This window comes from Heterocephalus glaber, unplaced genomic scaffold (genome assembly GCF_053883595.1).
Source record: "Heterocephalus glaber isolate CG9 unplaced genomic scaffold, H.glaber_assembly_v1.0 deba00000470, whole genome shotgun sequence".
Lineage (NCBI taxonomy): Eukaryota > Metazoa > Chordata > Mammalia > Rodentia > Bathyergidae > Heterocephalus > Heterocephalus glaber.
The window spans coordinates 12,283,120-12,306,034 of NW_028258145.1; the positions used below are offsets into that span (position 1 = coordinate 12,283,120).

General features: G+C 47.9%; 1 protein-coding gene and 1 pseudogene across 2 annotated transcripts in view; both read left to right on the plus strand.

Annotated features, from left to right (window-relative positions):
* The window catches only part of Sh3rf3 (SH3 domain containing ring finger 3), a 235,681-nt gene that overhangs the window by 178,662 nt on the left and 34,104 nt on the right, over positions 1-22,915 (plus strand). For both annotated transcript variants that reach the window (XR_015448504.1, XM_004844734.3), the window contains exons 7-8: positions 2,250-2,485; positions 15,187-15,506. Coding sequence is in view for 1 of the 2 variants with exons in the window: in XM_004844734.3 (XP_004844791.2) it covers positions 2,250-2,485; positions 15,187-15,506 (556 nt within the window). In the remaining variant the exon portion in view is untranslated. The remainder of the gene's footprint in view (positions 1-2,249; positions 2,486-15,186; positions 15,507-22,915) is intronic.
* On the plus strand, positions 2,527-15,176 carry LOC110349076 (ligand-dependent nuclear receptor-interacting factor 1 pseudogene; annotated as a pseudogene).

A 22,915-nucleotide genomic window follows, 5' to 3' on the forward strand; every position in this document is an offset into this window, starting at 1 on the left:
CACCAGAGAGCAAGGCTTCAAGTGTGTGTGTGTGCTTGTGCGTTCTCTCTACACAGCATGTGCAGGGCAGGCAGTACATTGTGCAGCACATATGCTTATATGTATGCATGCACGTGAGTGTGGTGTATGTGCATGTGGGTACTTGTGATGCACGTGTGTGTGCATGTGTGGGTGCTGGGTTCCAAGTGTACATCTGCAGTGAATGTGCCACCTTAGTGTGTATGCCAGTGTGGGCACAGTGTTCTTGTCTGTGCACAGCATGTACACACAGCATGTGGTGTGAGCACACAGTGTGGATTTGTATATTGTATGTGCATCCTCACAGATGTATGTAAAAACACACCTGCAAAAAGGAAGGGTAAAGCATGCTTTGAGCAGAAGCATTATCAACAATTTAATTTTTTTTCTTTGTTCCTTCTAGTGTCTTAGGAATTCTGTGTTATACAATGTTTAAAAATTCAAAAAGAGCAATTTTACAGATTCACTGAAGTGACCAAATTTTTCTCTGAGCGGAGGATCAGTTTTGCCCACAGCAGCCCTTGAGCTCGGCTCAGTTCCCCATTGCAGGCCATGCTAGTGACCCAAGGATCTGCCCTCAGGGCTTATCTGTCCTGGGAGGAGGACTATGAGGGTATTCAGTGATGCTGGGCCTTACAGGATTACTGATGGGTTCTTGCTGTCATGGTGGCTTTGGAAGACAGGAGTGGATTAGATTAGGACCCTGAGGTGGATTCCATGATTCAGGGCATTCTTTGATTCTTCCCGAAGAGTGCCAGGTTTGCAGGGACAAGGGAGGCTTGTGGAAGATGCTCTGCTTGGGTGACCTCGACAGGGAGAAGCCTGAGAAGCCCCTCTGCCTCCCATGGCCATGAAAGGGTGCAGCTGGCCCAGGCCTGCAGCCAGGCTGGGTCTGAGGGCCTCAGGCCTGGCTCACCCTAAGCTCGCTCACAGCTGGCCATCACCCACAGCCAAGCCTGTTCTTGGAGCCCCAAGGAAACCCTGAGTAGTCTGAGGTGGCTAATAGGCTCTAAGGTGGGAGCACCCTTCCTGGGCATCTCTCTACCTGCTCCTCCACTCATGTCCTTTACCCAGAGGAGACAGAGCTCCCTAGTGGGGCTCCTTGGAATGCCCTCTTGCCTCTTTCCCTGGCCACAGGATCTGGCGCCCAGGAGCTATCTAGTCCCCTACTGTACAAAGCCTGCCCCATAGTCCCTCCCATGCCATATGTCCCCAGTGGCCTATTGTCCAGGGCAGTGTGGTCACTCAGAGCAGCTTTGCTCCCTGGGTTCCTTGCATTCCATCTGCAAGTGCCAGGTGCTCAGTAAATGCAAGTTGAGTAGATAAAGGAAATCTGGTGCATTTGACTCAAATGTCTTTCCAAGAGCTCTCTTCCCATACTGCCACGGTCTTCCTTGCAGGGGAAAAGGGGTTGCTGGCCAACCCTGAGCTGCCAAGGGCCAGGGCTCCCTCTGGGTGACCCTTTCCCCACAGCTACTGGGCAGAGCCGCCCTGGGCACTGTGGGCCCCTCCCCCAGGCCTTTGGTTCCATGTGGGAGGGAAGAGGTGGGGAGGGCAGAGCCTGTCTGCTCCCATGTTGCTCCTGCATCTGTGAGGGATGTCCTGGAGGGACAGGGACAGGAGATTCCAGCCCAGCAGAGGGAAAATATCCCAGTACCCATTGCTTCCAACCCCCAGACTCTGCCCCATCCCTTGTCCCAGGAGCCAGCTGTGGGCATAATGTGGATGTGTATGGGGCCAGACCCCACCACCACCACCACACACACAATGGCTGGGGTCCTCTGTACACAATGGCCTCACCTGGAAGCTTTGGGATGAAAAGCACCTTTCTGGTGTGAAACTGCAAGTTCCCTGGCATCCTCAGGAGGGAGCCATGCTGCCTGTTCCCTATCCCCACCCCACCCATGGTTCAGGGCATTCAGGGGTCATCCGTTGCTCGGGCTGTGCCTGGAGACCACAGCTGTTGTTAGGATGAGTGGAGGCTGTGCTCTGGTACTGGACTTTGGGCTGGGATTGCCCTGTCCCTCAGGGCTCCCTTGGGGCTCTCTTGTTTCTTGAGGGTCCCTTGGGAGTCAGTCCAGTAAAGCTTGCCTTCTGCTCACCTGGAGCACTGTCAAGCATTGTTTAGGATTTTCCTGGGCCACCTTACCTCCATCTCTCAGGGCCTGTAAGTGACAGTGGCCGTGACTCATCTGGGTGTCCCCTGACTGGACTCTTGTTTGCTTCCCCAGGGCTCCTGGAGGAGCAGCTGGGCCACCCCGGAATAGTGCGCTTGGAGGATCTCCTCTGGCTAAAGGCATGGCCACTACCATGCACCCTGGCGGTGGCAGCCTAAGCAGGCCAGCCCTGCCCCTCACCACACCACAGGCCCAAGCCCCACACCCAGCTGGCTCCCCGCCAACGGGCAGCTGTCCTCATCACACAGCCCAGCCAGCCACTGGCCAGACCCGGGGAGCTCTCTCTGCAGGTATGAATGTGGATCCCAGGGCCTCTGGGCTGGGACACTGATGCAAGGACGCTGATGCAAGGACATCAGGTCTTGAGCAAGCCACCATGGGACAAGTTGACTTTGAACATCATAATCTTAGTCTGCTGATCTCCAGGAAGCACACTTACTGTGTTACTCTATCGTGGCAGCAGAAATGAGCTAGGAAATTCACAAGTTTTATGGGTAGGTGGCAGGGGGACCTTGTGGATTAGTAAAAATAGCCTGGCACCCTTCATGCCCAGGGGAGACAACCGGGTTTCATGGAGGCCCTCACTTGGGCACATTTCAGGGTCCCCAGCAAGGCAGCATCTAACAAGATATGGTGAGGAGCACAGATCAGAGACCCCTTCTCAAGTGTCTGTGCCTGGAAGGAAGATGGTCACTTACAGCAACACGGTCAATCCCTAGGCTGGTCAGACTTGAGGAAAAAGCCAATTTGACCCCAGGATGGTGGGAGAGAACATCAGGGTGGGCTTTAAGGCATCAAGAAGGTAACCATGTCCTGCTTGGAAGCTGAGCACTTGAGCTAATGAGCCCTGCTGAGGCTGGGGACAGCTGCTCTGGGTCTCATGCCACATGTCCTTTCAAGCCACCACAGAAGCCACCTAGAGCAGAGATGCAGCCCAGAACGTCCCTTCCCACCCCAGCCTGATCCTCTCAGAAACCATCAAGTAGGAGTGAAAGGGCAAAAGGAATATAAGTCCTCTGGAGCCATAAAATACAGGAAGTGGCCCACTGTGCATCCCTAGGAAGTGACTTCCCAGGTGTGAACAGTGGAGATGGTATAGACATAATGGAGGCTGTGTTTCCCTGAGTCTCAGCTGATAGGACAAGAGTTAGGCGAGGGGCCTACCTATTGAGGCTCATTGTCCACATGCCCACTACTGTGGACTGCATATTTGCATGTGGATACAGCACTGCTGTGGGCCAGGAAGCACTGGGCAGCCCTGAAGGAAGGCAGAGTTGATGTAAACCCATGAGGACTCACAAACCAGACAGGGTGGATGTCACTCTGCTGCCAACTTACGCTGGCCCAGCGGGAGGGCCAGGGTGCAGGAGGCGGGACGGTGTGGAGGGTCCTAGGGGTAAAGAAGTCCTCCCCAGATTGAGCCCCAAAGTAATATTCAGGCAGGGAGCAGTGAGGGGTGTGTCTGAGTCAGAGGAAGGGCAGTCAGGAGGGCAGGAGTGTGAGACAGTGGGCTTTGTACAATTATAGGCACAGGAGCCTCTTTACCTGTCCCCTCCAGGAGCCCAGCTGCCCAGCAGGACAAGCACAGGGCAAGACACTTTAGAGAATGAGAGGCGCTGTTCACACATGTTTCATCACGGGATCTTGTTATAGATTGCACATAGGTGGCACAGCACACATGGGCTGAGCACCCCACTGGGCATCCGAATGTGCCAGAGTGGGCCAGAAAGACCTGGGCTCAAAGGCTGTGGCCTCAGTTTCCCCCCTTGTAAAGCAGGAGTACACTGGCATTCCCATCCTGAGAGGGCTGTGTGAGGGATCCTGAACCTGTCAGTTGCTGTATATTCAGTATGTCCTAGGTGCTCAACCAGTGGAGAGGAACATTCAGTGTATGAGGGGTAAACGGTTGCAAATGGAAATGATTGCAAATCATTACCAAAGGTCCCAAGGAGTCAGAAGCTCCCTTAAAGGCAGTGGGAACCCCGCAAAGGGTTCAAAGACCACTGGCTGGCAGCCTGGTAGGGGCAGCTGGAGAGGGCCAGAGGAGTGGGGTCAGCAGGACAAGAACACTATTATGGTTTGTGTCTAGAGGTTCCCCCAAAGCCTCCCGCAGTCATAGGGCTTTTTCAGAGGTGACTGAATCTACAGTATGTGGTGCTGGGATTAAGGGTGTGTGATTATTAAATCAGACCACTGATTGGTTTGGCACCACCCTCATTCCAGTGGTCAGGGTAAGACACAAGGGTCAGAAAGATGCTGTTAAGGTTCTCTTGTTGCTTTTGCAACCATGTGGGCACCACTAACTGTTTCTCCTCTTCAGTGCCCTTCTACCATGTGCCACTGTGCCTTGGAGCCAGTCGATTATGGGCTGAACCTCTACAAACTGTGAGCTAAATAAACCCTTTCTCCTTTAACTTTGAGTGTCTGGCATTTTGTCTCAGCAACAAGAGAAAAGTAACTAAGACAGACACCAAGAGCTCAGGAGCGGTGGTTATGACTGAGGTGGGCAGTGCAGAAGTGGACATGGAGCCTGGGCTCCAAGTCAGAGTCCAGGACTGGGATGGGTTAACTGGGAGAGGAATGAGGGCATGTGGCCTGGGAGACACTGGAGGAAACTGACCATGGGGAAGATAACGACCGAAGTCAGACATGAGGTTGGGGAAGTACCACAGGTGCTGGTCCATGGGCCCAGGTGAGGGGACAACCTGACTGTGCCAGCCTCACCTCACACATCAGGACCCAGGCCTCACATGGGGGAGACAGTCATGCTGCTGGCTTCCCTATAGGCGAGGAAGAGGGTTGCTTTCTGGGTGAGAAAGTCGTGACAACAGTCAGCTTTTTCAGGAACAGCAAAGTGGACCCAGGTGCCTGCTGTCCACACCCTCCTTTGATCAGGTTGGACCTCAGGTGGTGCTGGCTGCTCTGTGCTGAGTCTTGTCCAGCAGAGGTGGAGCTTGCATTGAGGATGGAATACACAGGTGTCTACTGCAGCACCCCCAAGAGCAACCCTACCAGTCAGAGACCCCACAGGTGGGCACTAATCTTGCACATATATATTTTCTTTTTGAATTAGCCATGTGTCCCACCTGCACTTTTACACTCTCTGCCACAGTGTCATCTGGTCCCAGACCCTGGTCCCCAACCCCAGCATCTTGCTTTGTGTTGATCTCAGTGTTCCTGTGGAGCCTGTATGGTAGGCTTGTGACCTGCAGTCCTCAGCTCAGCTTCTGCACTGGTCAGAAGCTTTCCAGGATACATACCAGGCAGGGTGCAGGACAGGCTCCTCCCAGGTGTGATTCTTGTCTGTCTACCTGGCACACCACATTTGTGTTAGGGCATCAAGTCCTGGCAAGGTAACAGTGCTGATCCTCATGAGGAGTACGTACCCTGGCACCATGCCCTTCTTGGACAGCTCCATGGCCTCACTATGCCAATCCAGCTAAGAAATCTCTCAGTTCAGAAAGAAAACTGAGCCCTCCCAGCCACTTCTTCCACTATGTCTGAACAAGCAGGAGCCAATGAAATTGGCAGGCCTGGGGCAGCACCACATTGTATGGTGGCCGCTGGCCTGTCGCCATGGTAACCACAGTGGCATGGCCAGCATTCCCTTCCATCAGTTAATTTTACATTGGGACAGTGAGGCACAGGATAGTTAAATGGTCCCCTCCTGCATCCCAACCTCAGGCTCGTCCCCCACATTGCTGTCATGGCCAGGTTACAGAATGGCTCCTGCTGAGACATGTCAGTAAATTAAATGCCCTGAGTTCCCACAGCATTTCCCACTTCATTCTGCATTTAGAGAGTGGAAAAGCATTGTTGACAGGACAAGTAATGGATTGTTCCCTGCAGTAATTGCCCATTTCAGCAGACCCCAGCCCGGCAGCTGGGAGGCGTTTCAACAATGTTCTCGTCTCACGCCCAAGGCCGGCACTTTGACAAAGGCTTAATTGCATTGCCCACAGCATCCGATATGATTTGTTCTGCTTGACTAACACTGACTCCTTTTCTAAGGGCAGTGCACCCCAAGCTCCCTAAGGACTCCCATTAGCACTTGGCAGAGACGAGAGCCCCACATGTCCATTTATTTATCAGCAAAAAAAGTACCAAAAAACCCTGAATACAGGCAAAGCACCCTGCAAAGACCTGGAAGAACAAAGAACCAGACAGAGCCCATTGCTGCCCCATTAGAGGAAAGGGCAGGACACAAATTCCTGTTGCTGCTGTGTGTAAAGTGCTGGGGTGGAGGCATCTCCAGGTATTAAGCCAACAGGGAGGAGAGGGATACATTCAGATTCAGGAAGGAAGTGGATGGGGTAGGAACACATTCAGGGAGTGTTCAGGAGGAGGTGATGAAGCCAAGTTCCAGAGGAAATGGAGGACTATGTAAGCAGAGTGGGAGGGTGATGGGCAGAGGAACTAGCAGGGGATGGATGGTGAGGAGGACCATCATTCCCATGTTGGCAGCCTGTCTGGGTTTGATGGGACTGAAACAGGTGTGGAAGGAGCTGTCCAGGGAGGAGGTGACAATTCTGTTCAGGCAATGAGTGGGACGTTAGCAGCTATGGACAGAACCAAGGCTGGTGCAGCCCCCAGACCACAGAGGCCAGGTGCACTTGGAGATGGGGGCGGCCTGAGAGACCCAGGCAGGCAGGCAGCAGATCCAAGACGGCCTATTAGACCATGGCAAGGAATTGGGATTTTTATCCTAAGGGCAATGGAGCACATTGCAAGGTCTTAAATAACAGATACAGCCAGACTTGAGTATTTGGGACATCAAGCTGCCTGCTGCCTGTGGCCAAGCTGAAGTGGTATGGTCAGGGTTTACCCTCCTGCCCGAAAGAGCTAGAATACCAGACAATGTATAAAACAACAACTTCTGAGACACTAGGTATCAGACCACCGAGGCAAGTCATTAAGTGCGGAATATCTGTATTCAGAAGGTTAAGTCAGAGATCCTAAAAAAACCCCAAAGTTCTAGATATAAAACCACAGTGTGTGAGATAAAGAAACCCTGAATGGCATTAATGGCACATTAGACATTGCTGAAGAAAAACAATGAGTGAACTTAAAGCTATAGTAATAGAACTTGCGAAAATTGAATCAGAAATAAAGAACTTTTAAAAATGCACTGAGCATCAGTGAACATGGGGAAACCTTAAGTGGCCTGACGTATGCGTAATTGGAGTCCTCAAGGTGAAGGAGAAAGAAGTGGGACAAGAAAACAATGTGAAGAAATAAAGACCCAAATGTCCTAAATTTGAAGGAAACTACATGCCCAAGCAACTGGAGACAGTGACACCAAGACAAGTCAAAATCCAATTGTTCCAAATCTGTGATAAAGAAAATCTTAAAAACAGCCAGAGAAAAAAACTGTGTTAATGTAAAGTAAAAAAACAGACGAGGATTAAGGTTGTTTTCTTGTCAAGAGCACTTTAGGTGAGAAGGCAGCAGAGAAACTCAGAATTACTGAAGGAAATGTGTCTGTCTATCTAGGACCCATAACCAGCAAAAATATCTTTCAAGAAAAGGCAAAATCATTATTCAGACAGTAAAGCTAAAAGACTGCATCATCAACCAACCCATACTATGGGAAATAAGAAAGTTCCCTAAAAAGGGAGTTGACATCAGATGGACAGAGGACCCCTATGCAGGTACAGAGAGCACTAGAAATAGTGACTAAGAAAGAAATGCATGACATTCCCTTATTATTTAAAATATCAAAGATACAGCTATTTAAACAGAAATCCAAACAATCTAGACCTGAAACTTATGTGAGAGTAAAATGTAAGCAAAGAGCAAAGCACAGAGTGGGAGTGAGACCTAGAAGGCCCTGTGCCATCACAGGACTCTTACGCTGCGTGGAAGGTTGTGATAAGGAGGCTGGTGAACTAAAGACATCAGCAAACACTAGCTATGAAAACAGAGTTCTACCAAATAAGCTAGCAGAGGAGATAAAATGGAATCATAATAATTCAGTCAATCCAAAATAAAGGATTAAAACAAGGGAAGGAGAACATTGGGCGTATGAGTCAAAGAGAAAATACACAGCAGGATAGTAGGTTTGACCTAATCGTATAAACAGTTGCATTAAATGTAAGGGTCTAAATAACCCCAAATAGAATTAAGGTTAGACAGCCAGATATTTAAAAGAAAGTAAACAAAACAAATAAAAATTATGTGCTGTAAACAAGAAACATTTTAATACTTTAAAAACACAAATAAGTTAAAAGTAAAAGGAAGAGACAGGAAATGCACATCCCTATCATTCATGGCCTTGGGTTCTGTGACGTTACCGTCAAGGCTGAGTGGATGCTTCTTGGTGAGATTGTGTGTGCACATACCTCACATAGATTCTGACCTTGTCCTCATTGATTCTGTTTATTTTACAGTAGAGAAAATAAGCTTCAGCAGTGCCAACTGACTCGCCTGAGGTGATTCCCTGACAGGTTTTGTGCTGGGATTCAGACCCATCCAGCTGGCCCGATAACCAGAGTTGCTCCCCATAACCCCACCATCCTCCTTGGCTGTTCTGAGAGCTGAGACCAAAGGCAGACTCACCTTGTTACCCTCAGCTGGGAGGGCACCTTAATTCAGGCAACTTAAATTCTTTCCAACTCTGGACATGTGTGAACGTGACTGTGACAGTAGCATAGGCATAGGTAAGAGCATGTCTTTCCCAGTGCTGGACCAAAGTACCCAATACCCAGAATTTAAAGGAAAAGGTTTATCTGATTCCCAGTTTCCAATGGATTCAGTCTATGGTTAGCTGACTCCAAGGCAGGAATGGCATGGTGGAAGAGCATGGCAGAGGAAATCTGCTCAACCTACAGCAGCCAGGAAGCAGAGAGAAGGGAGGAGCTGGGGACAAGAATACACCTTCTAGGTAACACCCCCCATGACCCACTGCCAACCAGGACCCATCTCCTAATAGCACATTCAGCCATGTACTCATCAATGGATTAATCCATTTATAAGTATAATACCCCATGATCCAATCACTTCCCAAAAGCCCCACTTCTAAATCTATGAGACTTTCAGGGGACCTTTAAAATCTAAACCATACACAGCATTTGCAAATACAGAATCTGCCAATAATGAGGCTCAAACATGCTAGCATAAATCCAAAGAAATTTGGAGTGGCTATGTTACAAGTAATACTGAACAAAGTAGAATTTATAACCAAGAATATTATTAGGGATGATAAAAAAGACAATTTCATAATGTCAAAGGGTCAGTTAATTAAGAAGGCGTAACAGTTTTAAATATTTAGGCACCAAATAATAGAGCTCAAAATGTATAAGCAAAATTACTGATAAAGCTGTAAGAAGAAGGAAAATTCACAATTGCAATCAGAGATTTCAGCATCTCTCTCAATAACTGATGGAACAAGGAGACAGAAAATTGGTAGAAATATAAAATAACCAACTTGAGTTAATTGACATTTAGGGAATGAATGTTGTTTCATCCAACAACATCAAAATATGCATTCTTTTTGAGTGCACACAGAACAGTTCTGGGCTATAATACTTAAATCTCAATACATATAAAAGGATTTAAGTCACACAAACTACAGTGGAATTCCACTTACCACAGTGGAATTGAATTAGAAATCAGTATCACAAATAATTACAAATATGTTTTTGAAGTTTTCAAATATTTGTAAACATACTTCAGGATAATGCATGGAACACTGAAGAAATGAAAATGATATTAGAAAGAATTTCAAGCTGCATGAAATGAAGACAGAACTTACGAAATTTGTGAGATGCCACTAACAGTCCTCTCTGTAAACATCTGTACTCAAAAAACAAAGGAAAAAAAGTGTCAGATGAGTGGCATTGGTTTGAACTTGAAGAAACTAGAATAAAAAGAGCAAAGGGATCACAAAGGGAATAGAAAAGATAAGTGCAAAAGTCAATATAACAAAAAACAATAGACCAAGCCAGTGAGACCAACAGGTGGTTCTTGGAGAAGATCAATAATGAGATTGATGAATCTCTAACAGACAGATAAAACAAGTGGACGATACACAAATTATTACTATCAGAAATAACAGGTGACATTGCTTCACATTCTACAGGAAAACAAGAGGTTACTTAAAGTGTTCATGCAAGTAAATTCAACAAATTAGATGAAATGGATGTATTAAAGTATTTCCTGAAGGACACAAATTATCAGACCTACCCAAGAAAAAATAAATAATCTGAATTATTTCCATTAAAGAAATTTATTGTAAAAGGTTCCACAAAGAATATTCCAGTCTCAGATGACTTCATTGATGATTAATGTATGATAATTAGGGAAGAAAGTATAACAATTCTATGGAAATGCTTAGAAAATTGAAAAGGGGGAATACTGTCTTTTTCTATATATCCAGCATTACCTTAATGCTAATAGTAAACATCTTAAGAAAATAAACCGTGGATAAATATGCCTCATAAACAGAAATAAGAATTCTAAACAAAATTTTAGCAAATCAAATATGACAATAAATAAAAAGGAGAGGCTGGGGATACGCAATTCACAAAAGCCAGCCGGCGCTCTCCGGCGCTCTCGGGCGCTCTCCGGCGGTCTCCATAGTCGCTGGCAACTGCAGCCCAATATTCTCTCCCTTTGGTTCTCTCCCGTATGAGAACCCCGGCGATATACTCCCCACGGTCCTAGATGTACTGCCCCCATCCCTCTAAAATGTCCAATAACCTGCAGAGCGTCTTCCCGAAACCCGCTGAGGAAGTCAGGCAACGCCTCGCGTTGATTCAGAATGAGATGGCATCAACATTAGAAAACTGTACTCAAGGAAGCAAGTAGGAGAAAGACTCTCAAGAAAGCATTAATAAGGCATCATATATGAAGAGTGATGCTGAATTTAAAAAGATATTTGGTCTCACTAAAGATTTGAGAGTCTGGCTTACTTGGATTCCTGACCATTTGCGCTCTGGAAAAGGTTTTGATTACTTTAGCAGTTTGGTGAAGAGTGGTACATGCAAAGAGACAGTGTTTGTGGTGAAGGAAGAAGAAAACAAAACAGAATTTTGGTAAGAAAAGAAAAGCAAAAACCATTAAGAAAATGGATCACACAAAGAAGAGAAAAACTGAGAGTGCTTTTAACACAGTCACTAATGGGGAAACAAATGTCACCACTTCTGAACTCCTTAGTATTTTGCCAACTTCAGATATACCACAACATAACATTCTCCTAAGCCACAGCAAAACCAGAGAAGAAAAGAGAACCGATATAAAACACTGTTCCCAAGAGAAGCAGCAGAAAGGTGCACTGAACTCAAATGTAATTTTTGACCAAAGTCATTCCTTTAATAAAAGTTATTCTGAAGATATTTTCCCAGTGACACCACCAGAACTGGAAGAAACCATTCGAGATGAAAAAATAAGACTTAAACAGGTGTTGAGAGAGAAAGAAGCAGCTCTTGAAGAAATGCATAAGAAGATGCAACAAAAATAACAAAATGTGCTATACTTAAAGACTTCAGTGCAATAACTTTTGAAAGTAGGCCTTTTTAAAATAATAAAGTAGTTGCTCCATATCTACCAGGGATATATTCCATGACCCACAGTGAATATCTGAAACTGAAGATAGTACTGAACCCTGTAGTTCCTTGAAGACCACTCCAATAACTGAGACAGCTACTTAAATACCAGTGTGGATACCATGGACAAAGGTGTGATTTATGTTTTGAGCTGAACAGTATAAGATTTCTTTGCACTACTCAGAATGACATACAACTTAAACCTAGGAATTATTTCTTCCTAGAGTTTTCCATTTAGCATTTTGGACACCACTGAAATAAAAACTAAAGAAGGACTACTGTAAGTTAATTATAGATGCATTCTGAAAGTGTTTTTGAATATGAAACTTGATTTTTCATCAATTGATTATAAAATTTTATTTAAGGAATACAGAAAAGCTTGATTCACATGACATGTGACTAATATACATGGGGTACCTGAACCATTGTCTTTAGATACGTTTTTTGGAAGGAAAAATTCTTTATTTTTCTATTGTCTTAACTGAAGTTTGGGTACTTGTACAGGGTTTTTGTTATTGTATCTTTGCTAAATTTCTCATGTGTTGCACTAACAGTAGTTATTATATACTCTTGAAATTCTGCAATTCAAGAGAGGAAATGAGCTGTAAACATAACTTTATCATTGAGTTTGTATATGTACTCTCAGTCTTCTTACTCATAAAATAATGATACTTTCTATTCACCATTGTTGATTTTTTTTAATTTCATGAAAGAAAATATATTACAGCAGCATTGTTTAAATGTTGAGACATTTCTCAAGTGTGAAGGATACTTATTTTATAACTCTACAAAGTTATTTTGTAAATCCAAAACAGTATTTAGAATTCAGGCTGAGTGTGTATTGTTGGCTTAAAGTGATGTATTATTAGGCAGCAATTCATTATCTTTCTCCATTTCCTTTTTTGTATATGTGGATATGTTAAATAGCATGAAAAGTAGATCTGAACACATTTAATACTTTTTAACCTATATACTTTCCTTAATAGAGCCATACATTTTTCTGTCTGGCTAATCTTTGATTTGGGAGAGGTTGTGAGAGTAGTGTGGGCCTAGGGATCAAGAAGGGGAGAATATTAAAAATGATTAACAAGTCATAGAAATAAGACATTTAAGAAAAACTGTACAATGGCAATAAAAGAAATAGTAGAAAAATAAATAAATAAATAAATAAAAAGGATGATACACCAAGTAGGGCTTATTCCAGGAAAGCAAGTTTGGATTAACATTTGACAATCAATGTAATTTGATTCATTAACAAACTAAAAAAATAATATGACTGTTTCAGTAGTGCAGACATCAGTAACTCTTCCTGATTTAAGAAACTCAGAAAAATGAATAAAAATGAACTTCATTCTTATAAAGAGCTCTGTGAAAATTCACAGATAATATCATACTTAATGGCAACAGACTACAGTTTTTCCCCTGAGCTCAAGAATGGGAGAGGATGTTTTCTGTCCTCACTTCTGCTCAATACTGAAGTTCTAGCCAGGCTGGGTGAGGAAAGGAAGGTATGCAGATTGGAAAGGAAGAAGAAAAACTGTTTTTAGTTGCAAACAGAATGATCTTATATATAGAAAATTCTAAGGAAAGTGCATGCACACACACACACACACACACACACACACACACACCTAGAGCTAAAAAAAATTTAGCAAGGATGAAGACAAAAAATCAGTTGTATTTCTGTGTATGGTTGGCTGTCCCTATCTATGGGTTCCACATCTGTGGCTTCAGTCAATCATGGATCCAAAATATTTGAGCAATAATTGCATCTGTGCTGAATGGGTACAGATGCTTTTCTTGTCATCATTCCCTGAACAGCACAGTGTAACATCTGGTTACATGAGTTTTAGTTACTTTCTTATTAAAAGAGGAAAGATTTATTTTAGCTCATAGTTTGTAGAGGTTTCTGTCTTTGTGAGCTGGCTCCAAGGCAGGATGGCATGGCAGAGGGGCCTGGCAGAGGAGAAACTGTGCATGGCAGGCCAGGCAGAAAGCAGCAAGCAGCAAACCTGTCTTCCTTCTTTTCACCTTTTATTCCATTCAGGCTACAAGCCTATTGGTTGGTTTCACCACACCCAGGGTGGGCCTTCCCACTATCCACACCCAGAACTATGTGAAACCAATCAATGAACTAATGTAGTTATCACACACCCTTAATCCTCCCATGGCTGTCACCAGCCAAACTCTCATACTCTTGTCCCTGGCTAAGCCAGGTCCTGAGCCCCCTATGGAAACTAAGGGTCAGGATTAACCAGAGCCTAGCTATGAACCAGGACCAGCTAGTGTGCTGTGCTGCTCCATTACCCAGGGCCATCTCAAGGCTTCTCCAAGATGCTTTCCCAGGGTTTACTTTTAACCAAGATCTTTTTAAAAATCTTGGGAATGCATCGGTTTGTCACAGCACAGAAAACCAGTTAGAAGATGCTGTAGTGCAGGCATGATTTGTCCCCTGAGGGCCCACATGTGTGTGATGTTGGTGGGTCCTTTAAGCGGTGGGGCCAGGTGGGGGGTCACTAGTCATAGGGTGCTGCCCAGGGAAGGGATTAAGTTGGTTCACATGGGATCCTGAGGGAGTTCTTGAGAGAGGCTCATTATGAAAAGAGCAAGCCTGGCCCTTGCTCCCACTCTGGGCTCCGTCTCACCATGGGCACTCCCCCCCTTGCACACACTCACCACTGTGATGGACACTTCTCCATGATCGATCCTCCTCTGTGATGGACCCTCCTCCATGATGGATCTTCCCCTGTGATGGATCCTCCCTCCATGATGAATCCTCCGCTGTGATGGATCCTTCCCTGTGATGGATCCTCCCCCAATGGCGCCTTCCTCATGATAGATCCTCCCCCTTAATATATCTTCCACTCTGATGGATCCTTTCCTGTAATGGATCCTCCAGTGTGATGGATCCCCCACCATGGTGCATCCTCCACCCTGATGGATCTTCCCTTGTGATGGATCCTCCCCTGTGATGGATCCCCCACCTTGACAGATCTTCCCTTGTGATCCTCCCCATGATGGATCCTCCACCATAGTGGGTCCTCCCCTGAGATGGATCTGCTATAACTTCCCGATACCTGAGCTCACACAGGTTCTGGCCCCTTAAGCCTCCAGGCCTGTGGGCTCACTGAGCCCAACCCCGGATGCTTTGCTATAGGAATGGAAACATGCTAATCCAGAGTGCATCACAGAAACAGGGAACGAGCTCTTGCTCAGCAGCCTGGGAAACTTAGCTCCCGCAAGGAAGAGTTGTTCTGAGTTGGAGCAAGGCTGGGCTTTGAAGAGGTGAGAGTGCATCTTCAGTTTCCCAGCCTGTTTTTCCTCCTGAGCTGGAGGATCTGTGCTGGTGACCAGGCCCAGAAGGAGAGGCCACACTGAGAGGAGGGGTGCTGGGTGCACAGCAAGCTGTAGACTGTCTACCCACTGTCTCTCCACTCCTACCGCAGCCGCCCACCCCTCTGCTCAGGCCCAGGATCGACCAACCGCCACCGTGACGCCCCTGCGGACCCAGAGCTCCCCATCTCGCCTGCCTACCACCAGCCTCAGGCCCCGCTCCATGGTGTCCCCGCAGCCTGGACAGCAGTCTCCAGTTCAGACAAGTCCCCGGCCAGCCATCCCCTTCACCTCCGCCGCATCAGCCATCACACCTCCCAGTGTCAGCACCACCAGCCTCAGCGGGGATGCCGGCGGGGGCTCTAGTGGGGGCCTGTCCACATCCAGCCCCACCAGCACTGGGTGTAGACTGGAGGACAAGAGGGGTGAAAAGGTAAGCACGTATCTCAGGCATCCTTGGCACCAGAAGCCAGTGGTGCCTTTCAGTGGAGGCTTGCACGAGGGCATTGGGTTCCTCTCTCAGCTGCACCAGGCCTGAGACATGCAGAGGCCAGACCAGGAAGGCAGCTGGCTGGAGGAGGTGGGCATGCCAACATGTGGAAGCCACAGGTTTCAAGCAAATTGGAAAAAGGTATTCCCTCTTCCACACAGTAAACTGTGTGGAAAGTAAGTTCCCTCTGTGGAAAAATCAGTGTAATATACTCATTTTGTTAGAACAAGATCCTTATTGCCATGTGCTGGGAGAATATAGCAGTGAGATAAAAAATCTCTGTGTGTGCATGTGAACAGCACCCCTCACTCGAATGTGTCATTCTTGTATAGTGCACAGCCTGTTCAACCATATGGGACAGGCTGTTTCCTAAGGAGAAATGAGAAGACAGGAGGGTGCCAACCCAATCATTGGCTCGGACAGCATTTTCAGCTATTCTTTTAGTTGTGATGGATGCTGGGCTGATTTCATAAAGGAAACAGTCCAGTAAGCTGACCAGCCAGTTGGACACCAGGCCAGCCAGGATTAGATCCACATTTCTAAATCAGCATGTCCAATAGAAATAGGATGTTGGCCATGGGCTTAACGAGCATTTTCCAGTATCCACATTTTTTAAAAGTAAAATTTTAAAATTAAAGGTCAAATTTATTTCAATAGCATCTTCCATTAAATAGCCAAAATAGTCTTGCTTTAACATGCAATCTAGGGCCAGGGATTTAGCTCAGTGGCACAGTGCCTGCCTTGCAAGCGCAAGGTCCCAAGTTCAATCCGTGGTACTGCAAAAAACAAACAAACAAAAAAAACATGCAATCTATATAAAAATTATTAGTGAGCTGCTGGCCTTTCCTTTTCCACACTAAGTCTCTGCTAGCCAAGTGGAGCACAGCGGGCAGTCCTTCGATGCCTAACCATGTCCCGCACAGCTGTCTGGGGTTCCTCCCATGTGAGCTGCCTGGGGACACTTCTGCCTTGATTTCCCATGTTCCGAGGCTCTGATGCTGTCCTGTATGGAATCAGTCTTCGGATCAGGTGCGCTGGCTGAGCAGCTAGAGTTAGACGGTGTCAGGTGAGGGCTGCACTCCTCTCCCAGGCGTTGCCATGCTCAGTGTTAGCTCTGGGCTTCTGTCCCCTCCAGGACAGCTGGCTGTGCTCACAGGAGCCAGGCCTCAGCAGTTGCTGCCCCATCCTGTCCCACATGATGTTGTTCCCCGGGCTCACGGGTAAGAAGGGGCCTCTGTCAAGGTCACTAATGCTGCCTGAGGAGAGATGGCTGCTCTGGGCTTGTGTCTGCCTGAGAATCAGCTGGCCCATCCTTGGGCCTGGTTCTGAGACACAGCCGGTGTGTTGGGTGGCAGGGGAGGGCTCCGGCCCCTTACCACTGAGGAAAGTGAGTCAGGCTTGCCTAGAGGGCTGTGCTCACACTCAAGTGCAGCTTGTTCTTTGCCCCCAGATCTCCATTCCAGGTTGTAAGACGTCAGTATCTTCCACGTACCTGGCCCCGAGTGGGTTCTGTGGTGTGGAATCAGGCATGTGGGAGTCATTCAGGAGGCGCAGAGTCCCCACCGCTGCCCTGTAAGAACACAGCCAATGAAAGCTAGGCAAACTGTGGGGCTTCAGGCACAATCAAAGTCCCTCTGCTGACAGCTTGGGCAGAGTCCAGGGACCCACAGGCCTCCTGATGCAGTGGGGCATCTTCTTCCTCTGGCAGCCCCCACATCCCCCATAGCAGAAATGCCTGGGCCAGCACTGGCCTGAACCAACAAGCTCCAAGCCAAGCACAACTCAGGGCAGCATGGAGAGCAGGCCCTGTGAGTCCAAGCAGGAGCTGACTGGTGGGAGGCTCGGCCAGCCCTGGGGGAGCACTGCCCTTCCAAACTCAAACAAACAAGATAACTCAGTCTGCAAGATTGCCTGCTCCTGTTTTTCCATCTGTGCTCCCAGCTGAGCTTTTCCTGACTCACAGCAAGGCACACCGCATTCCCAGTTGCTGTCTGCAGCATAGGAAGTGAGAGGACACTCAGAAGCCCAGGCACAGGCAAAGCTGCGACTCAGGAAGCCCAAGCCCCACCCCACCCATGACCACAGCTGGATGGGCTGCTGATGCTGGGCACAGAGCAGCCACTTCATGTCTCCTGGGGAAGCCTGTCACACATGTTCCTGCCTGGTTATGGAGAAAGCAATATTGGAAGCACTTGGCAGAGTTTCCAGGAGCTTCGTTTGCTGAATTTCCTTCAGGAAGAGACAATGGGCTCCAGCTCTGCTGTTCAGTGAGGCAGAACCTTGGGCCACGTGGCTTCCGGGTGCTGAGCCCTGCAGGCTGGATCAGGGCCCTTCCAGCATGTCCTAGAGAGCTGGGATGGATAGTGCCAGGGCACCTAGTGGGAAGGGAGTGATTTTCCCAGGAGCACAGCAGGGTGGTGCTCTGGCACTGCTGGTTGGGAAGAAGAGGCCCAGGTCTCACTTGGGTGGTGCCTATGGTGACAGAGGTCCACGGAGGCCATGCTGGAGGCTGGTCCTCTTCTCTTATCCCCATGGGACATGGATCTTCTGACCTGCTCCCTTGGTTTTGACCTCGGCCCCTCTCTTGAGTGCTAACATGTTTGCACTCTGCTCTGTAGTTCCAGCCCTGAGCAGAGCTCCTTCGAGCCCTGGCATCCCAGCGGTCAGGATGCTCTCCAGCCTGGCTCAATGATGCTCCTCCACCCTGTTCCTCTGCTGCCATGCCAACAGTGCTGTCTGCCTGTTAGCACAGATGCAACACACTGGCCAGCATGGCACTGCCAGCCCCCTGGAGACTATGCCTGGGTGGTACCTCTGCCAGGTGGAGGGTAGACTGAGCATGAGCTGGGTTTGGGCTAGTACTGACCCACAATTCACTCAGAACTTGCATCACAGTGGACCCTCCATCACCCAGATTGCCTGGGTTGACTGGAGGTCGTTCCACTTGGGGCAAATCTACCTCAGTGCTGCTGAGTGGAAGAGGAGACCCCAGGGGTAGCCGTGGTCTGCAGATGCTGCAGCAGGTCAGCTCCTGAGTATCTCCCCATGGAAGAACTTGGATCTGTGCCTTTGAAGAGGGTCTGGACACTGTTTTCAGAAAGATCTTTACAATTCCACAAATCACAAGGAGAAACCAGATCTGGTGTGACTTGAGAAGAGAGGGTGGGTGTGTAGGATGGAAGTTACCCTTTTGCACTTAAAAAATGAACATTATACTTGAAACAGCCATGACGTGCCACCCATTTTGTACCACTGGTGATGGACACATCAGCACTGCATGACACAGATGAACCATCCACCAGGGATCGTCCTGGAAAGGGAGGCTGCTGTGCCTTCCACCCCAAAGCCAGGTGCCCGCCTTGCTCCCTTGCATGGCCCACCCTGGCCTGGAGGGAAGCAGAGTCTGCCCGGGTTGGGCATAGGGAATCAGTGGATAGCAGTAGACAGGCATGCATGTGGGAGCAGAGTCCTCGGGAAGGTGCTGATAGCAGGGGGATTGGTGGGAAGACCTTCAGCTGACAACAGTCTGAGCAGAGACTGCTGTGGCCCAAAGGAGAGAGGCCCTGGGTGGGAGGGGACTCGAGGTCCTTCTGGAAGGCTCCTTGCAGCCCTGCAGCCCTCTGTTCTGCCTGGCGCCTGGCAGGAAGTAGGAGTCATGGCTGGTAGGAGGATCCTGGCAGGCGTGCCCCTCTGATGGGAATCTCTTATCTCTCTTTTTACTGGCACCCAGCCCTGCTGTGTGCCAGCTGGCCATGGATGCCTGGCAGTCACCTCAAGCTCTCCTGGGTGCTGATGCTCATGGGGAGCAGGTGCCCTTTCCTCTGATCTCTACGAAACTTCCTCTAACCTCCAGCTTCCAGATGACTCATCTCCTGGACTCAGCCCCACATTCCTACGTTTGTTGGGTGGGATCGAGGGAAAGCACTGGGCTAGGATGGGTCAGCATGTGGGCACACAGCCATCTCGGGACACTGGGGTGATGTGTGCTGTACTGGGATAGAAAACTCTCTGAGTCTCAGAGGCCCTGGCCCACAGCCCCTGAGGAAGGTATCTGGTGATATCTGGAGACAGAAGAGTTTCCATTTCCATAACATGCCTGGGGTTTTGTTAAAAATGCAAAAAAAAAAAAAAATCACCATCCTGTGTAACATGTGCCTTTCACTGTAGATGCATGTGCTTCAAGTTACAAGATGTGTATGACTCAAGTTTTCCAGAAACTAGGTGTAAGTAACACAGAGATGCTTCCTACAGGCCCTTCCCATGTGTCAGCTGCTGGGAGGAGTGAATTAGTTAATCTCATCAATGCATAAAGTCGTGTTCAGGACAAAATATTAGAAATTTAGTCAGAATTTGATAGTTGACTAAGGATCCCATACAAATTATGAGGCAGACAGAGAGTAGAACTTCTAGCCCTGAGGCTTCTATAAAAGATCGAAAGGGATTTGAGTTTGCAATTTTAGGAAATAAAGTGCTTATCCTCACAAAACTGAGAGTTTTGTCAGGCTACTCAAAAACGAATGCTAACCTGCTGGAGCAGCTGCTTGTGATGTGTTTATTCATCTCCCAACAACAGCAGGAGCCACCCCTGGGTCCTTGTTCCCCTGTTGACCTGGGAACACAGGTAGAAAAGGACTTTAAGGTCTTGGGTTTATCCTGCCAATGGAACAAAGGAACTGAAGAAAACTGTCTTCATTAGAAGTGCAGCTTCAACTGGAAAGCATTGAACCAAATTCATCTTTTAAATAGTAAAAAACCCTAGAAATGGAGTCACACATACATCTGTGAGGGTTTTGTTACTCCATGGGGAGTAACTAGTAACCAGTAATTCATCAGATGTGAGGGAATAGCCAGTAACCAGTAACTCCTTGAGGGAGGAGCAATAACCAGTACGGAGTAACTCCTCTGAAGCGGGGTTGGGGTAATGACTAGTAACTAGTAACTTCTCGGAGGTGGGCAATGACTAGTAACCAGTAACTCTTGGGTGGAGAGACTAATAACTGGTATGCAGTGACTCCTAGGAGGTGGGTGGTGACTCAGGATGCCAAGCTCTGCCTGTGTCACAGTTGTGGTGAGTGGTGCCCTCCATTTCCACCCTGATTTCTGGACTGGGGAAACAGCAACACAGACTCTGTGTCAGAGCTGAGCACTTGAAATCCTGTTCGAGCCTTTCCCTCCCTGCAGGTACCATCACCTGGTTGGCACTGCAGCTGTCCTTAGAGTGCCAGGCCCCCATCTCTTGGCCTCTGTTTTAAGAAACGGGGTGGGTGATAAGACCACAGATTCTGTGAGCGTGGGCTCCTCACCACATGCTTTGGCTGTGAAGTGCAATGACAATGCTGTGTGGAGACTGTAATGGTACATGCAGTGTTCTGTGGAACAGTCCCCATTCATGCCACAAGCATGAAGAATATCAGGGGAGAGCACACAGTCAGACTGCAACCTGCTCATGCCCAGAGAAGTAAGAGAAGCTCACAGTCAGACTGGCACTGGTCTCCATAGCCTCTTGTTCCCCAGTTTCCTAGCCAGTCCTTTGTTACATTCTGTCTCTTTCAAGGGCAGCATTTTTTAAAATGTTTTAATATTTGAAATACTCAGCAGCTCTGAGCACAATTTTCTGTCTCTTTTAATTAGCTTGTTAACTTCTTCCTCTTTATCCATTATAGATCTCTCCTCTGCTCTTCTGAAAATGCTTTGCATATTTATATTGTTCTAAACCTCTGCTCTTCCCAAATCTGTTTTCAAGTAGAACGAGAAATGTGCCCTTTCTCCATTAAAATTTTATCAGTGCATAGCTTTTAATTACCCTTTCCCATCTCCAACAGGAAGGTTTCCAAACATAAAATAATAATCAAAAGGCTTCCAAGTGTAACTTGCTGCCTTGAGCCAGAGGGCAAAAGAAGGCCTTGTGTCACCCTTGAGCCCTTGTGTCCTGTGTTTCTCAGAGCATTGCTCGTTCAGTCTCCTGTGCATCAGGCCTCAGGGGCTCCTGACAGTGCCTGGGCCACTCCCGCAGGTGCTGGAGATGATCTACACTTCCTTCCCAGACTGGTGGCCTGTGGCTGGAGATAGCCTCTGAGAGTTATCTGACCCTCTTTCTAAACTCATGCTGTGTCCTTAGCATGCTGCTGGGTTGGCCAAAACATTGATGTTATTCAACTGATGGCTGGAGAGTGAGCTCTGGTGTCTGGCTCAGTAAAGACTGGAAGCCACACAGGCACAGAGCAGCACACGCTGTCCCTTGTCCTGACTGCTGTCCCCAAGCCACCTTCCTCATCCTTCCTCCTATGCCCAGTCCCACCCGCAGCCCCATCATCCCTGCTCAGCTGACCCAGCTGTAAGCATTGCCATGGGCCACATTATGTCCTCGTGTCCTTTCCTTCTGTTCCCTCAGCCGGCCTTCCAGGCCCTGAAGCACACTGTCCACACATGCTCCTGTCAGGGGTGCCTCATCCAACCATCCACACCTGCTTTTTTCTACTTCTGTTCCTTCCACACCTCTCAACCCTCCCCTGGACAGTCCGTGTCACCCACTGGCCTCAGCTGTCCCTCCTACGGAGTCCAGGCCTGCCCCGGGCTGCCTTTTACCATCACCTTCAAAACAGCTTGCAATGTCTTCTGCTTGTTTACTCTCTTAAATGGAAAAGAAACACATGTTTAGTTAATAAGACAATGGCACAAAAGCATGAAGGGAATGTATGTTTTTAGTGGATAGCAACACTGAAACACAGCTGCCCCTTCCCAGGGGGCCACATCTGTGCTCCTGGTCACTGAGGGTTGATGCAGGCCTGAACCTCCAGCCATGACCACTCCTGGGTCTCAGCTCAGGAAAGTAACTGTGTCTGGCAGTAAAAATATCCATTCAGTCCTTTCATCTCCAAGCTAATGAGGTTTTGGCCTCCCTCCTGGGGTTGTAGCTGCCTCAGCCATCGGCCTAAGCAAAGGGCTTGGTTCTCTGCGAACCAAGGTTCCTGGGTACCAGGACTCAGCTGGGCGGAGCGAGTCTGGTGAGGGAGGTAGGAGAGGCGGCTGCCCATCCAGTGGGCCTATGGTCCAAGCAAACTCTGGAGTGGCCGTCATCGGTCCCATGGCTGTTTCAGACTTCTGCCCTCTTCCATGAATCACCATAGAATTCCCACTGAACATCAGAACCTAAACCCCGTGAGACAGGGAGATTTCCAAATTCGGGACAACCACGTTATTGGAGCACCTGTGTGGTGCACATGATGTTGCTCCAGGTTACATGTGCTCACACCCACATGCATACATATGTGCACACACATACTTGCATGCACATGTATGTGCTTACCTACATGCACACAGCACACAGCCTCCAGCAGATGCTATAGTGCTTT